Source organism: Melanotaenia boesemani, chromosome 21, assembly GCF_017639745.1.
Source record: "Melanotaenia boesemani isolate fMelBoe1 chromosome 21, fMelBoe1.pri, whole genome shotgun sequence".
Taxonomy (NCBI): Eukaryota; Metazoa; Chordata; class Actinopteri; order Atheriniformes; family Melanotaeniidae; genus Melanotaenia; species Melanotaenia boesemani.
Genome location: NC_055702.1, coordinates 20,292,750 through 20,309,758, shown reverse-complemented (window position 1 = coordinate 20,309,758; position 17,009 = coordinate 20,292,750). Strand labels below are relative to the sequence as shown.

The 17,009-nt window shown below is 39.3% G+C and overlaps 1 protein-coding gene across 1 annotated transcript; it reads left to right on the top strand.

The window, feature by feature from the left end:
* Positions 1 to 96: 96 nt before the first annotated feature.
* On the top strand, positions 97 to 16,939 carry sh3bp1 (SH3-domain binding protein 1). Its single transcript, XM_041973906.1, has 18 exons — positions 97 to 362; positions 2,560 to 2,602; positions 4,147 to 4,251; positions 4,352 to 4,428; positions 5,484 to 5,595; positions 6,634 to 6,710; positions 6,781 to 6,868; positions 6,990 to 7,058; positions 7,395 to 7,485; positions 7,572 to 7,708; positions 7,929 to 8,040; positions 8,435 to 8,516; positions 8,599 to 8,679; positions 11,396 to 11,509; positions 12,045 to 12,142; positions 12,759 to 12,918; positions 14,353 to 14,714; positions 16,415 to 16,939. Exons 1-18 carry the CDS (start codon positions 313 to 315, stop codon positions 16,684 to 16,686), a joined length of 2,130 nt encoding a protein of 709 aa, XP_041829840.1. The 5' UTR covers positions 97 to 312; the 3' UTR covers positions 16,687 to 16,939.
* The last annotated feature ends 70 nt before the right edge of the window (positions 16,940 to 17,009 follow it).

The following is a 17,009-nucleotide window of genomic DNA, read 5'->3' as shown; positions in this document are numbered from 1 at the left end:
ATAGTGTACCAAAAACCAGAGAGGGGGGAAAAAATCTTCCTTCTCTGACGTTACATCTGTGCAACTTCCTCATTTGCTGACTGGTGTTAGTGACAGAGGAGCACGCTCCCGAAACAAGAACAAAAACTGGTGGCCAAAACACACATTCATGCACACAAACAACTTACCACAGAGGTAGAGCAACCCAGCCTACCTCCACCTTCTCTTCCCTTTTAGGAAACCTAAGTGGAGATTTTAAGAGGAGGATACCTTGTGGGGCTGAACAGGACTGAGACAGTCTGGTAGAAAAGCTGGTTGGACTCCACTGCCAGCATGCTCCGACAGTCTCTGAGCATCCTGAAGCAGCTTGGCTCAGCAGCAAAGTAAGCCTGTCGACTTGTTATTTTGTTACTAGCATTTTTTAAATAGAATATGAGGCAGTTGTTTCATGTTAGCTGCTGAAACCCAGTTGTTTGCGATAAACTATAAATTAGTTCCTTTTTTTTCTCATCTCTACTCATTCAAAGCTTGTTCTCTATATTTACTCTTTTCCTGCAATGCATGCTGTCACCTTAAAGCTGATGCTGTCAATCTATGTCACAAGATTTTTCCTTTTTGATCTTGGGTTGGATCACTTTCACCCCACATCTAACAATTTTCGTGAACTCGTCAGTTTGCAAGGGATATCATTTGAGCTGTTCTACTTTGACGAAATTGTACTTTGTTCTTGTTTTTGGAGTTACACACATGTTAAGAGAAATTTTGTGGAAAGCTGCTAAATGCCACAGTTGCAGGATCCCCTCGAAAGGGAGGGAAACCTCTTTTTTTTTCTTTCTTTTTTTTTTTTTTTACACCCCAAAAACAAACTGACCACAGGTTTGTGTTGGCAACAAGACTATCACTGCAGCTGTGGGTCTTGTGGTATGTCTGAACTGAAACAATCTTTTAAACCTATTTTATTTGATGCTTTTAAAATTTTACACAATTAAACCTTGATAATATAGAATTCTTTGTCAGAGATGTTTGTTTCGCACTACAGCCTACATTGGATCGAGCAATCGTATGTGCTTTATAGGCTGATTACCTCTGACTGACATTTGCAGATGTGTGGGTTACCTAATTTGACACCTTCCTCCTCTGTGGTTCTTCAGTTGAATTCTGTATGCAGCAAAACTGCAGGAGTTTTCTTGCAGGCCATGCTGTCTCCTCCTTTGGCACAGTTTGGTTTAATAATAAACCAATGCATGCATCTGCAGCAGAGCAACACAGGCTTCACCTACCACAACAATGCTTCATATAGTTCTCTGTTTGTACTGATGCTATGACCTATAAGGAGTTTGCTACTTGCACACACCCCCATTTTTTCTATTACGAATTTTGATTGTGGAGCAAACAAGCAAAGAGACAGAAGTGATAAAGGAACTGATGTCAGACATGGGAAAATTCCCCCATCTGTGTTTTAAAATTGTAAAATCGAAGAAATACATCTTGGAGGTGTATAAGCTCGTCTGACCCCTTTGTGAACTGGGTTGGGTTTCCTTTGGGTGCAACACCATGCCTGATGATATTCTCAAAGCTGTAGAGAAGTTTGTCATCATCTCTTCAGCTAATCATTTTTACTCTTGGGTCTGAGCACAGGGAGAGAGCTTATTGTGTTTCAGTCCTTCGTTCTTACTGCTGCTTTAAACCACAGCAGCAGCCCACACGCTTACATTTAGGTTGTCTTTCTATATTTGTAGGCGTTGTATGACCTTCATTTAGGTGCCCTAACTGCACAGATATATTGTTTGAAGTTTCAGAAGGTGCCAATGTAGGAGGCATCTGAGACTGTTTATATATGACTATCAGTTGTCCTTTTGCAGTAGGAAATCTGTGCAGTGCTTGCCTGTGTGGCACAGCTCAGTAAAATCTGTAAATTTATTGTTTCATTCCTCTGAAAAGACAGGATCTGGGATGGAGAAATGTTTTTGAAGCCATTTGCTGTGCCATCAGTCCTATTTTTTTAATGTATCATCCTAGTCCCACTGAACTGGACATTCAGAACAGGAAACATCTAAAGAGACTAGTGTACTACATCAAACTTCTCAAAGATGGACTACCACACTTAGATTATTCATCATGAGAGTCAAACTACTTCTGTAATCATTTGGTTGGACTCAAGCTGGGCTAGGCACGCCATACTGTGCCCATTCATCAGTTTTCATTGTGGTATTTGACTCCGAAATGAACAGAAACTGGTAACAGCAGAAAATAACCATGAGGATAGCATGCAACTCATTCATAAAATAGATAATAGAATAAAAAAGCTGGTTAAAAATCACTGCATAAAGCATACAACATCTGAGAAAATATATTGAGTTTAATGTCTTCAAAATTTAGTTGTTTGGGTTAGGGTCCAGGGGGCTGTCACACTGGATAATTGCAGCAAATCATATTTAAAAAGCTGGAAGTTTTGCATTTTTTAATTAAAGTTATGTATTTAATTATTACCAAACAATTATAAGCAGAGTTTCTGTTGCTGATATGTATTTAAATGTGTCCATTAACATTCTGCAACTGCTAAATTGCACACTTCTGCAGGTCACAAGATGCCACTGAACTTCTACATGAAGACCTGGTTATGGTGAGAGATGAGATGTGTTTCATCCAAACACTTTTTGAATAATTTCTAAAGCACCTGTTTTTAATTTCTATCATTTGTCACATCCAGAACGTCTGATACAGCTTTTACAGCCATTAATTTCATTGCCCATCACAGTATTTCTGCTTTGTGCAGACACTGTTTACAAACCCAATTACCAGATAAACTGGGACGTTTTCTAAAATAAACTGATCTTCAATATTTTCAAAAAGTATACAACATAAGACATGGCAGCATGTCTCCCCAAAAATGTTAAAATTCCAGTACATAGTTTGACATCACAGGTACCATCACACATAACTCCATCACATAAACAGTCCTCCTTATTATCTTTACTCATAACAGTCTGAGTGGTAAGTTATGTCTCTGGATGCAGCAACAGACTGTGTTTAGTGAAAATTACTATACTGATCGCCATTACTCAACCTTTGATGGATTTTCCTTTTATACCCAATCCTGACACCCTCACTTGTCAACAGTTATTCTGCTGATTGGCTAAATTAGTTTACCAGGATTGGACCTCCTTGTGCCTTCAGACCTGCCTTAATTCTTCAGAGCACAGATTCAACAAGTTGTTGGAAACATTCCTCGTAGATTTTGCTCCATATTGACATGACAGCATCACACAGTTGCTGCAGATTTTTCAGCTGTACATCCGCGATGAGAATCTCCTGGTCCACCAAGTCTGAAAGCTGCTCATTTGGATTGAGATCTGGTGATTGTGGAGGCCATTGGAGTCCACTGAACTCAATGTCATGTTTAAGAAAGCAGTTGGAGATGGTTTGAGCTTTGTGACATGGTGCATTATCCTGCTGGAAGTAGCATCAGGAGATGCTACACTGTGGTCATAAAGGGGTGGACATGGTCAGCAACAATACTCAGGCAGCTGTGGTATTTGAATGATGCTCAATAAGGGGCCCAAAGTGTGCCAAGAAAATATCCCCAACAGCATCAGACCACCATCAGCAGCCTTAACCATTAATACAAGGCAGGATGGATCCATGCTTTCATGCTATTTACACCAAATTCTGACCCCACCATTTGAATATTGCAGCTGAAATGGAGACTCATCAGACCAGGCAACATTTTCTGTTGTCCCGTTTTGGTGAATCTGTGTAAATTGTAGCTTCAGTTTCCTGTTTTTAGCTGAGAGGAGTGGCATCCGGCGTGATCTTTTGCTGCTGCAGCCCATTCATTACATTCAGAGATGGTGTTCTGCATTTCTTACTTATAATCAGTAGTTAATTAAGTTAGTGTTTCCTTTCTATCATCTCCAACCAGACTGCCCATTCTCCTCTGACCGCTGACATCAACAAGACATTTTGGTCCAGACAACTGCGGCTCACTGGATATTTTCTCTTTTTCGGACCTTTCTGTATAGACCCTAGAGAAAACTTCCCAGCTTTTCTGAAAATCCGGGTCTATTGAACACAACACATTAAACATAGCTAAACATGATAGTATTATTTGATCAAATGTTTTCACACAAGTTTCTCTATTTCCACTGTGTGTGTGGATGAATGAAGGTGGAGCAGCGGGTGGAGCCAGCCAGGAAGGCAGCACAGGTCCTCTATAAGAAGCTGCAGGGCTGCATGCAGAGTCAACCAGGACTGGAAGCTGAAAAACGAATGGTAGTGAGACATTTACACACATAAAATATTTTAAAAAGTTCTTTCTCATACATAGTGAAAAAAACAAAACAAAATAACACACGTGCATCTCTCTCTGCAGAAAAAGCTTCCACTGATGCTGCTGTCTATCAGCATGGCAGAAAGCCTCAAAGACTTTGATGCAGAGTCCTCACTCAGGTGACAGGTTTGATCCTCTGCTTTTACCCAGCCATCAATTCATCTGTTCATTTTCTTTATATTGACCTCTTTATTGTCAGTCAATTAATGTTTGCCATACGAAAACCTCATGACACTTGTCTGGAAGCTTTCAGGTCTTTAGTTCTGTCTGAAAAAGAAAGAGGACAGAGTTTGTGGCTTGTAACTAGAGCTCTGTGCATGGGTTTTATTTATAGTTTTAGACTCAAATCAAGTTACAAAAATACTTGCAGTTAACATGTTCTCACATGACCTACCTAATGATTTGGCAGTTTATTGCACACCTTCATGCTAGATTAGAAAAGCTGATGTTTCAAGCTCTGCAGTGGATTGAATGTTTCTGTCTAATTGTGCATTTACAACTCACAACTTTTTTTCAGATCTTCTTTTAAACATGTTCATATAGTTTTTGAAGTCCCCTTGCACAAAAACAGACATGCTGACATAGCCAGATGTTATTTATTAAATGTATTACAAGACATATAAAAGGCAGATTCAACCATCTATGACTGAGAAGCTCTATTCTAAATCTGTAAATCTGTAAATCACCACTCTCAGCCTCAGATGGGCATGCTGTTTTAGATACTCTATTTGGAGGAACCAACATTCATAACCCTTACTACTTCCTGGGCAGGGCTGTGGTTGGTTATGCGACAAGCAAGGTGGAGAGGCACATTAGCATATTTTCTTCTGGTTGTTAAAATAACAGATGTGGCACATTCTTTTTTTTAGAAATGCTGCATGAAGTCAGATTTCACAGAAGCAGATTCAGTCGATACGCATACATGAATTCCCATCAAAAAAAGAAAAAAAAACAGGTTGGCAGCCTTCAGCACAGCAGTTTCCCAAATTTAACCTTATACACAGTTGGCTTTTTCCACTAAATGAATATAAACTGCTATTTATATACTGTGTGAGTTACTTTCAGGGCCAAAAATGTTCAATTACCCTTTTCAGGAAAGCAGATGTGTCTTTAGAGGCTCAGGAGCTACTGGAGGAGCAGTTTAACTTTGACAGCCATTGTTTGTGTGTTTCAGGAGAGTGCTGGAGATGTGCTGCTTCATAGAGAAGATGCTGGCTAACATGTTGGCAGACTTTGAAATGAAAGTGGAGAAGGAAGTTCTGGAGCCTCTCAATAAGCTCAGTGAGGTGAAAAGAGCACATATTGCCTGGTGTTAAACTAAATGAAAGCAAAAGCTGCATGACTCCTACCTTTTTGCGCAGTTTCTCTAGTTTGACATTGAAGGGGACAAATTAAAAGAAAAAAAAACAAACATTTTTTTAGTTCATTTATGTTATTAATTTAGAAAAACTGAGTATTTTTTATTTACTTTTTATATTTTTATATTTTTTATTTACTTTTTATATTTTAGTGTTTCCTTAAGTACAATGTATAAATAGGTAGAGGACCAAAGATAAAAGAAAAGAAACAAACAAATATGAAACTGGGGATGCACTGATATCACATTTCTTCAAACTGAGTACAAGTACTTACATTTGAGTACTTGCTGATACCAAGTACCAATATGAGTACTAATAAATCTCATTACTGTTCAGTGGTAAGGAGTGTGGACCAGAATACCAGATGCAAAAGACTGAGTGGTTAATTGTGTGATATATCATATGGGTCATCCTGCGGCTATCCTCTAAATATAAGGCTTGAAAACAGACAGATGTTTTTGATGGATTTGGTTCATTATGCCATATTTGGATTTTAAATATGGCACGAGTAATAACTTTGTTGTTTGTACGTTAATACATTAAAAAAATAAATGGATTAATTCCACAGATTAATCTCTTCTGTAGTATCAGAACACTTTAATGAATATGGAGTACAAGTATACGCACATAGTTTGGATCGATGCTGGTCCGAGTATCAATACTGATACTTATACATAGATACTGTGCTATACTATGCTATTCTATTCCATGCTGTATCGGTATAGGTGCATCTCGATATAAAACAAATTTTCTGGTGCACAGCTTTTTTTTTCATTCCATTTCTGGATGAGATCAAACTGCAGTTTTATTCTACCTTTTTATTCATGGTATATGTTAATGTTAAAAATACATAATATGGACATATGACAACTTCTTATATTATTTACGTCACCATAAACAACGCAACATGCACAGACAACTAGCTGCAGCTGAACGAGTATTAAAAGTGAGTACTTTTCTCTCCAGGATGATTTGCCAGAAATCCTGAAGAACAAGAAGCAGTTTGCAAAGCTCACTACAGACTGGAACAATGCCAGAAACAGGTGAGCGACACAGCCTCAGTCAAAACTGCACCTGTTAATTTACAATTTACATATTTTTCTGTGTTTACAGGAGTCAGGCCAGCACTGGTCCCCAGGCAAAGCAGGGTGGCCTCAGGGAGGAGGTGGAAGAAGCTTGGAGAAAGTTGGAGAGCATCAAGGTACGAGAGTTTCCTTTTATCACCACCTGAGGTGCTCCAGGGTTGAGAAGGCCCTGATTATCTGCTGCTTAATCTGTGATATCATCTTGACCTCTTACCTCCCTGTTTTCTGTATGTCTAGGACCAGTACTCTGCAGACCTGTATCACTTTGCAACTAAAGAAGATGATTATGCTAATTATTTCATCCGTGTAAGTTTGAGCCCTGTTGATGAAAGCACATATGCACAAAATTTTAATGTAACCACAGACGCTTATTTTAACTGAGCATTTCTTTTTTCAGATCTTGTGCTTTACTATGTGCAGTTAATAGTTAAAATTTTAGTTGTCAACAGCTATTTATATTTTTTTTTATATGTGTGTATGTTTACAATGTTTTTAGTCTTCTTCTAATCTTTTAATTCCATAAATTTTGTTTTTCTTATGTACACTACACTGCTACTGGAAAGCTAATTTCCCTCAGGGTACCAGCCCAAGGGATAATTAAAGTTCAATTCAACTTGATCACCTTAACTGCTTCTTCTACAGCTTCTCGAGCTGCAGGCAGAATATCACAAAAATTCACACGAGTTTCTGGACAAAACTATCAGTGAGCTCAAAGAGAATCACAGTCAAAAAGGTAAACTTGCTTTTTTCCCCTGATGCACTAATGCAATACTTGCACACATGTTCTTATTTCCTCTGCATATTTATCTCATTCTGCAGGGCCGGGACAAAGCCTGTCTAAACAGAAAGTCTATGGGGAGCCTCTACTCTCACATCTGTCTCAAAGCAACAGAGAAATTGCAGCACCTATCCAGGAGTGTATACACATGTTGCTGAAAACAGGCATGAGAGAGGAGGTAGGTCTGGAGTGAATACGATGCAAGATTAAGTTAAAAGCAATCCTTAGTCAGTTTTTCTTGGGTCATTTGTTCAATAAAAGGGAAGTTTTTTACAAGCCCTTCTTTGGTTTTTGGCTCAGCAGTTTGCATCTTTGCTTTGACTACTCTCTAAATCCTACTACTATGGCCTGTGTTCTAAAATTTAGAAAAAAAAAAACACTATTGCCACTATCTATAGGGTCTGTTTCGTCTGGCTGCGGCAGCTTCAGTAGTAAAGAGGCTGAAGACTTGTCTGGATCAAGGAACCGTTGACCACAGCGAGTTCAGCATGGACCCTCACGCTGTGGCTGGTCAGTCATATCTGTTCACTTATCATTTGAATTTCCTCTCTGACTCTGAGTTTCTATCCTGGGCGCTCTTCCTCGTCTGTTCACCCATCGTGACTTTCACAGCTCATTTTAACTACCCAGTTCCTCTTCCGTTTAGTCCAAACACACCCACCTGTTGTAGCTTACAGTAATTTAAAATCAGCTATTTCCTTTGACTGTGACCATTTGTACACAGCAGTTATGCAAAACCCTTAATGAGCAAGAGCCAAAATCATCTTTTGTATCAAGTTATTAGAGGGAAATAATCTTTACGCACATTTAAGTATTGAGGATTGATAAATATAATTAACAGTACAATATGAACAATAAAAAAAAACTACATATTGCAGAAACTTTTCTCTGAATTTGTTTACAGGAGCGTTGAAGTGTTACCTCAGAGAACTTCCCGAACCTCTATTGACCTCGGAACTCTACAGTGATTGGTTTAAAGCAGCAGGGTGTGTATACACACTTTCCTGATTTCTATATTTTACTTCAGAATTGTGATTTGTTTCTTGACTTTGCTCTCTGTACTCACAGGGAAAAGGACCTGACAGAGAAGCTTGAGCAGTTCAAGGTACTACTGAAGAAACTACAACCTGAAAACTACAACAACCTCAGGTGTGTAGCCATAGTCTTCTAAACATGTTTGCAGTATTGTATTGTACACAAAAAATATTTCAGTGTGTAAAGTGAAATATATTTACAATGAATGCAAGTTTGCTCATTTTTGCCTGATTGAGTGGTAATGCAAGCCTGACAGCAAATACTAGCAAACACATAATAGCACATAATTAGCTAGTGTTAGCTTTCAGGCTACTTACCATGTGCTGCATCACATGGTTTAATGTGTTTTAAAGGTTTTTGAATAATATGTCATTGGAGCAAATGTGTCACTCCCCTGAAAGGTCAATTTGAACAGAGATAGTGGAAGAGGAGCTATTGTAATGTTATTCTGTATTATTTTGACCAAAGCATGTCACAAACATTTCATTAACTTAAAGCATTTTATAATATGTCTCCTTTAAGTCTTATTACAGAATCTTCCTTAATGTTATTAGTAACACCTCTTTACTTGCTATTCATTGTTAAAATGTCTTCAGGGGAAAAGGTGTATTGTATACCATGGGGGTTTATGTTTGTATTTTTTTTTTTTATTTCCTAGTTTTGGCACCTCTAATTAGCTAATATTAGCAGCTATGTAGCTAACAAACTAAACTAACTTCCTGTTGCTAAATATTAGCGTGACAGAATTGTTGGGTATCTTTTTATTTTGACATTTTGACTAAAAGTGACATTTTAGTGTTACAGCCTAACAAAATAACTTGTGTGATAAGGTTTAAATCCTGGAGTTGAAATCCAATTGATCCATCCATTGTCTGCCGCTTATCCAGAGTCGGGTTGCGGGGGCAGCTGCCCAAGCAGGGAAACCCAGACTTCCCTCTGCCATAGATAGGAACGTAGATCAACCTGTAAATCAAGAACTTTGCCTTTTGGCTCAGCTCACTCTTCACCACGACAGACCAATGCAGAGTCCGCATCACTGCAGACTCTGCACCGATCCGCCTGTCGATCTCCCGCTCCATCCTTCCCTCACTTGTGAAGAAGACCCCAAGATACATGAACTCCTCCACTTGGGGCAGGACCTCATTGCCGATCTAGAGAAGGCACTCCACCCTTTTCCAGCTGAGGACCATGGTCTCGGATTTTGAGGTGCTGACTCCCATCCCAGCCGCTTCACACTCAGCTGCGAATCGCTCCAGTGAGAGCTGAAGATCATAGCCCGATAAAGCCAACAGAACCACATCATCTGCAAAGAGCAGAGACCTAATCCTGAGGCCACCAAAACGGATCCCCTAAACACCTCAGCTGCGCCTAGAAATTCTGTCCATAAAAGTTATGAACAGAATCGGTGACAAAGGGCAGTCTTGGAGGAGTCCAACCCGCACTGGAAACGATTCTGATTTACTGCCGGCAATGCAGATGAAGCTCTGACACCGGTCGTACAGGGACTGGACAGCTCATACAAGGGGGTCCGACACTCCGTACTCCGGGAGTACCCCCCACAGGAGGGAGACACGGTCAAACACCTCTCCAAGCCCACAAAGCACATGTAGACTGGTTGAGCGAACTCCCATGCCCCCTTCAAGACCCTGAAGAGAGTGTAGAGCCAGTATGAAAACCACACTGCTCCTCCTCAATCCAAGGTTCGACTATCCGACAGACCCTCCTCTCCAGCACCCCTGAATAGACCTTACCAGGGAGGCTGAGGAGTGTGATCCCCCTGTAGTTGGAGCACACCCTCCGGTCCCCCTTTTTGAAGAGAGGGGGACCACCACCCCAGTCTGCCAGTCCAGGGGGACTGTCCACGATGTCTACGTGATGCTGCAGAGGCGTGTCAGCCAAGACAGCCCTACAGCATCCAGAGCCTTAAAGATCTCTGGGCGGGTCGCTAATGGGTTTTTGCATTAGCGACCACCAAAGCTGCGCTCCGCTTAGCCCGCCAATACCCATCAGCTGCCTCTTTAGTCCCACAGGCCAAAAAGGTCTGATAGGACTCCTTCTTCAGCTTGACGGCATCCCTTACTGCTGGTGTTCACCAACGAGTTTGGGGGTTACTGCCACGACTAGCACCGACAACTTTGTGGCCACAGCTGCGGCTGGCCGCCTCAACAATAGGGGCACGGAACACAGCCTACTCAGACTCAAGGTATCTGCCTCACCCGGGACATGGTTGAAGCCCTACCGGAGATGGGAGTTAAAACTCTTTCTGACAGGGGACTCCACCAGACGTTCCCAGCAGACCCTCACAACACGCTTGGTTCAGCCAGGCCTGACTGGCATTCTCACCCACCATCTGAGACAACTTACCACCAGGTGGTAATCAGTTGACAGCTCCACCACTCTCTTTACTCGAGTGTCCAAGACATGCGACTGCAAGTCCGACGATATGACTACTAATTCGATCATCGAACTGCGGCCTAGAGTGCCCTGGTGCCAAGATACTGTTATGCCTGAACAACACAAACGTAAGGCATTTTCCAGCAATCAAGATGTTTCTCACACAGTCTGCAATAACCAGGTTGACCACCACTTTATCTTAAGCAAAACAAATAAGGCAGATGTGATGCCATATTAATACAAGATATATATATATATATATATGTCATCTCATGGATATTTTAATCTGATTTGCCAATAACTGATGTGATTATTTTTTTCTCTCTGTTGGAACCACTACAAGACACAGCATTCAAGTCCAATGTCTTCATCCTTCTTTTCTCCATTTTTTAATTTATTTATCTATTTATTTATTTACATTTTTTTAACCTGTCAGGTACCTGGTCCAGTTCTTGTCTCTGTTGTCTGAGCAGCAGGCTATAAACAAGATGACACCCAGTAACATTGCCATTGTGCTGGGGCCAAACCTGCTCTGGCCACAAGCTGAGGGGTATGTAATATTTTTTTCTTTCTTTTGTAACCCTGTATGTTCTGGCACTTCATTCACCGATCCTGTCCAGGCTGTACTCACTCATTAAGCATGCTAGATATTAAAATGTGAGGCCTGTATTTAATGTTTTAATATCTTTATACCTCTGATTGTAACAAAATTTTTAAAAAGAGAGACTTCCTTGTCTTATATAAACTTATAAAGCTTGTTAACAATTATAAGCAATGTAATAAAGGATGTGACTTATGAATTGTTCTTGTGTTTCTGCCTCAATACCACAAGCTAACGTTGTCTCTAATGTGTTAATGTGAACAAGAGACTGACCTTAGTTTACCCAACAACATGTTATTAATAACAAGGATTTTCTGAAAGTTACATTTTATATTATCTTTTATATTATCATATATATATATATATATATATATATATATATATATATATATATATATATATATATATATATATATATATATATATGCATTTTAAGTCCTTAAGTCCTTGCATGCATGACGTCTGTATTTCTGCATATTTTTAGGGAAGCTGCTCTGTTTGATATGGCTTCAGCTTCGTCAGTCCAGGTGGTGACGGTCATTGAGCCTTTAATTCAGTACAGCTCAAGCCTTTTTCCTGAGGGTATGCAAACACCAAATACTCAAACTATGATTCTGGATTATGTCAAGAACTTCCACATTTCCAAACTGCTGCTACACAAGCACTATGTGTTACAAAGAAAAATTCACTCTAGTAACTTTGAAGGTATGACCACTGAATAACAGAAACAAAAGGCACATGAATACACCAATTTATTTTTACTAACAAACTATACTTCTAATCTAATTATAAGTGCAATATTAATCAAAACATCTTCATTAAATGACATATCTTCATCTGACAGATGTTGCAGCTAATTACTGCAATTAACCTGCTGAGTTTTTCTTTTGCTATTTTACCTTACAAGCCTCATTTGCTGCACCTCCACTTTTAGTCATTGCACCTTTTATATGGAAACTGTGAAACCACAGCATCAACATCAGGTCAAAGTTAACTGTAATAAGTAAACCAACTTTTAAAAAAGAGATTCAGTTTGGGTTTAGGACCTCTTGCTAATAATGTTGATGTGTCAACAATAAGCCAGAGAAGTTCAGTCACATCATCACTAGTGTGAGTGGTGTTCAGATCTTCACAAACTACAAATCAAACGTGTTATATCTGATAAAGCTCTCATAAACTTGTTGTTTGTTTCCATCAGCTGAATCCTTTGAGATCCCAGAATTACCTGAGCTTCCAGAAGTACCTGCTCCTGCTTCCCAGTCTTTCTTCCCAGTGAAAGAGAAACTGTGCAGAACAGTTTCCTCCTCTTCATCCACATCCTGCTCCTCCTATCACTTCCCTCTCTCCATAACAAGCAGGTATATAAGTACACCTTTCAGTACTAAGGTCTTACATATCAGGAAATAATAATAATAATAATAAAAATAATAATACAGAAGCAATGTGTGGAAAACTCATTACTGCTTTCATAGAAATAAATTAGATAAAAGGAGCAGGAAGGTGTTGCTATTCAAATGCTCTTTATTAATTAATTAAGCAAGTGATCACTTGAGGAGGTGTGATCACCTCTATAAAGCTGAAATTTTGGCAGTTTGTTAGTGTGTGTTAATACACACATGAACACACAAGGAGGAAAGGCATCAGCAATGACCTTAAAGAAGCAACTGTTGCTGTCCATTAGTCTAGGAAGGGTTATAAGATCAGTTTTTAAATAATTAAATCTATTTTTTTTAAACTTTTTTAAATAAGTAAATCTATCTTTTCTACAGTGAGAAAAAATGTTTTACAAGGGGAAAAAATTTACATTCACACAGCTACTAATGTTCTTAAGAGTGGGCATCCCAATTCACCCCAAGTTCAAACAGTGTAATCTTAATCCCAAACTACAGAACATCAGGAACAATGTCCTTGGGACAGACAAAAACAATATTTTTGACCAAGATACAGAGCATCACCAAACCCAGAAAATCAGCACAAACACTTTTATATAAATTGCCAGGCACAGTGATGGAGGGCTGATGATTTGGACTTGTTTGCAGCTGCAAGACCTGGATAACCTGCAGTCATTGGGTGAACCATAAAATCGTCTGTGTACTAAAGTTCTCTAAAGTCAAATGGGAGGTCATCAGTCAAAGTTAATACCTAAAACTTCTCACATTGGGCCATGGAACAGGACAATGATCCCAAAACAGCAGTAGCAAATCTGCAACAGACAGTAGCTGATGAGAAAAAAATTGAAAGTGTTTGAGTGGTCACACCTCAACCTGGTTGAAATTATGTAACGGGACCACAAGCATAACTGAATGCCAGCAAACTATAAATCAACTAAAACAATTTTGGTCTCAGCTTCTCTGCTCCTCCTCCAAGTGTGAAACTGATATCATCCAAACGACAACCAAGTACTTCTACTTTTTTGCTGCTGAAGAAGGTTGTATATCTGTTGAATCATGGGATATATTTTTCCTCTCACTCCTTCTGCATTTTCACTTTTGTCAGATGAATAATAGCACTGCCCCTGTTTATCTAATCTTGTGTTATTTGGTGAACACCAAATGATATTTTAATTAAGTCTTAAGATATAAAAACTTGAAAGGATGTGTTTTCTTTTTGATCTGTCTGTGAGCATGGAATCAAAAGTTTTCCACTGATCATTGTGGGCCATTCACAACAATTATGTCACATGAGAGGGTAAAATCTATTTTAAACGGCCCTGTGTTAATAGCTCAGAGTTATAATGATGGCTGCCTTTAACCTTTGTGGGGGTTTTTTGTTGTTTTTTTTTTTACCATCAGCACAGCCTCTCAAGACAGCGGTGGCTTCTTCCTGGTGAAATCCGGCTCTGTGAGCAGTCGCAGTAGCAGCACATGGGGAAACCCAGCAGCTGAAAAAACAGCACCAGCACATGACAACTCAGCATCCAACAGCTCATCCTGCCTAGATTCAGTTCCTCTTCCCACATCCAGTGTTTCTGATGGATGCAGCTTGACACCAAACCAGAAGCCGACCCCGCCTCCTAGAGCATCAGTGCCAAGCTCGGGTCAGATAAGGAATTTGGTGCAGAAGCCGAGCTCAGAGCAGAGCCAGCTGGAGCCAATCTTGGAGGCACCACCTGATTCTCCGAGAGCATTTGTAAAAATCACATCACCATATAAACGTAAGTCAAAAGTCCTTCTAACAGGGTCAGGGTCTTGTTTTTGCATTGCAATTTTGTTGATTTTTGGGACAAATTCATCTTCATGTGTCACATTGATGGAGTGCCCTTTTTATAGACCTGAATAATAGATCTTATCTATTGGTGCAGATCTCATTACTAACAATCTATCATTGTGTAATTTCCTGTTCAGATCCCTTACTTGAGTCAAAGCTAGGGCTTGTTAGTGCAAGACAAGAGTGAAAAATAAATCTGCAATTCTTGTTGTAACAACCAGGATGTACACAGGAAACAGGAAGTCGCATACTACTGACCAAAATATCATCACGGAGGTTCATGCGTCATCTCTTAAACTGGGCTCTCTTTGGTGGGGGTTGAGACACTTCTCCTCAAAAGTCCCTCCAGTGTTTGCATCAGCCAACAAAATGTTCTTGCTTTGTTGTTGCATCATGTTTTTTAATCACGTGAAATCAGCTGACTTGTACTAAAAATTGTGCAAGCTTAAATTTCAAAAAAGGTAAAGAATAGCCTTTGGTGCCAAAAACGTCACACAGAAACAGCAAAAAACACTGCCACAAGGTTTTTACTGAGGAGAAACCCTTTTTCTGATTTCAGATAAGATTCCAATTTACTGGCTGCTTTAAATGCCTCTGCTGGGTTTAACCAGGAAATATGAATAGATAAAGAAAAATATATTGGAAACAACATCATGCAAAGAAATAATATTAGTAATCTGGACTTAACCTATAAGAGCCCGACATAACATGTTTGTCACATACAGTTTCTGAGACATTTTGCTTCAATTTATGGTATAAACTTTGCTCAAAATCCTGTTGAACACAATCTGATACTCGTTTTCTGTCCCCTAATAGATACCCAGAAGCAGAAAACCATATTATAATATTTTAAACTATCAAATGGTAATAAATGGTAGATATCCCCCCAAAATAATGTTAATTTTTTTTGTTACATTTTGTTAAAGGGCCAAATAAAGACCTCATTTTTAAAAAAGTGGACTTTTCTTACCATTTTTTCATGGGTCGGGCCTTAACGGGTCAAAGTAAAAAGTAGAAACAGAACCCAGATGGCTTAGGATACTTGCAACACTGAAATAATTTTGCATTATTAGACTCACAGTAAAACTGTAGCATTGAAGTCTCTGAGTGTATAAAGTTGAGCAAGAGTATTTTATTACTGTCAAATTCAACTTTTTAACTTGTCTTGTTGAGCATCATGACAGCACAAAGGTGGTCTGACTGCCTGGTTGTGCTGAACCAATCTGCTTTGCTAAGAGGATCTTAATGAAGGATTAAAGGCTCCCATTGATACTGATGATTTCTTTATATTGGATATTGATAAATTACATTTTAATGCTGGACTTGGCAAGGGTAAACAAGGGAATGGGGTTGGTGAGGAGAAGAGAGAAAGATTTAAAAAAAAAAAAACAATCGCAACCACTGTACAACTAAAACAGAAAACCTGCTGCTACATGTAGAGAAACTTTACAACCTCTATAAGAAAACAAAGCAGACCATCATCGGGAGCACCCATAGGAAACATGAATAATAATACAAATAAAAGCACCAGCAACAAGACTGCAAAAACATAAGTCACTATTAGTAATAAACCTATTCAAAAACTATTTCTGAAGGTGCAAGTACGTACATGTCTTATAATGTCTTTCTTCCTGTATTGTCACACAGCAAAAAGATCTTTCAACACATCAAAAGCTAACGACCAGGTGACAGTTCAGTACTCTAAACCAAGAGTCCTGGCACCACCCAAGATGCAGGCCCCTCCACCACCAACCACAGCCTCGGCTGCAGACACAAGCCCTGACATGAAGCCTGCAGTGGGAGCTCCACCTCCCTGCGTCAAAAAACCACTGAAAAAGAGTGGAGTCAAAGCACCAAACTGCCCGCCACCTCTTCCTCCACCATCACAGCCAAAGGCGGTTCCTTCTATAGCACAGTGAGGATATTGTGGGGAAACAACAAACCTCTGGTTACATTTGCAATATTGAGTTGAAATGTTGTAGCTTAATGAAGCTTTTGTAGGAGGAGGGTCTTTGTAAGCAGCATCATTTATTTATTCTATTGTACTTTATTTCCCACATCTTTATGTTAAAAATGAAGAACAAACTAACAATAAATTAATGCACATATACAGAACAGTTTTGCAGTGTTTCTGGGTAGAATGTTTCATTCTACAAAAATAAATTATAATTTGGCATTTGACTGTTAAATCATTGTTTTTCACACCAGATTTCTAGCAGCAAACTTTACAGCCACTCTGCTT

What these genes read in the sequence shown, in the direction of transcription:
- sh3bp1 (XM_041973906.1), top strand. Translation starts at nt 313, where the DNA reads ATGCTCCGACAGTCTCTGAGCATCCTGAAGCAGCTTGGCTCAGCAGCA. An exon ending in GAAAGTTGGAGAGCATCAAG is followed by an intron (nt 6,869 to 6,989) that starts GTACGAGAGTTT and finishes CTGTATGTCTAG; the next exon opens with GACCAGTACTCTGCAGACCT. An exon ending in CTCTGGCCACAAGCTGAGGG is followed by an intron (nt 11,510 to 12,044) that starts GTATGTAATATT and finishes GCATATTTTTAG; the next exon opens with GGAAGCTGCTCTGTTTGATA.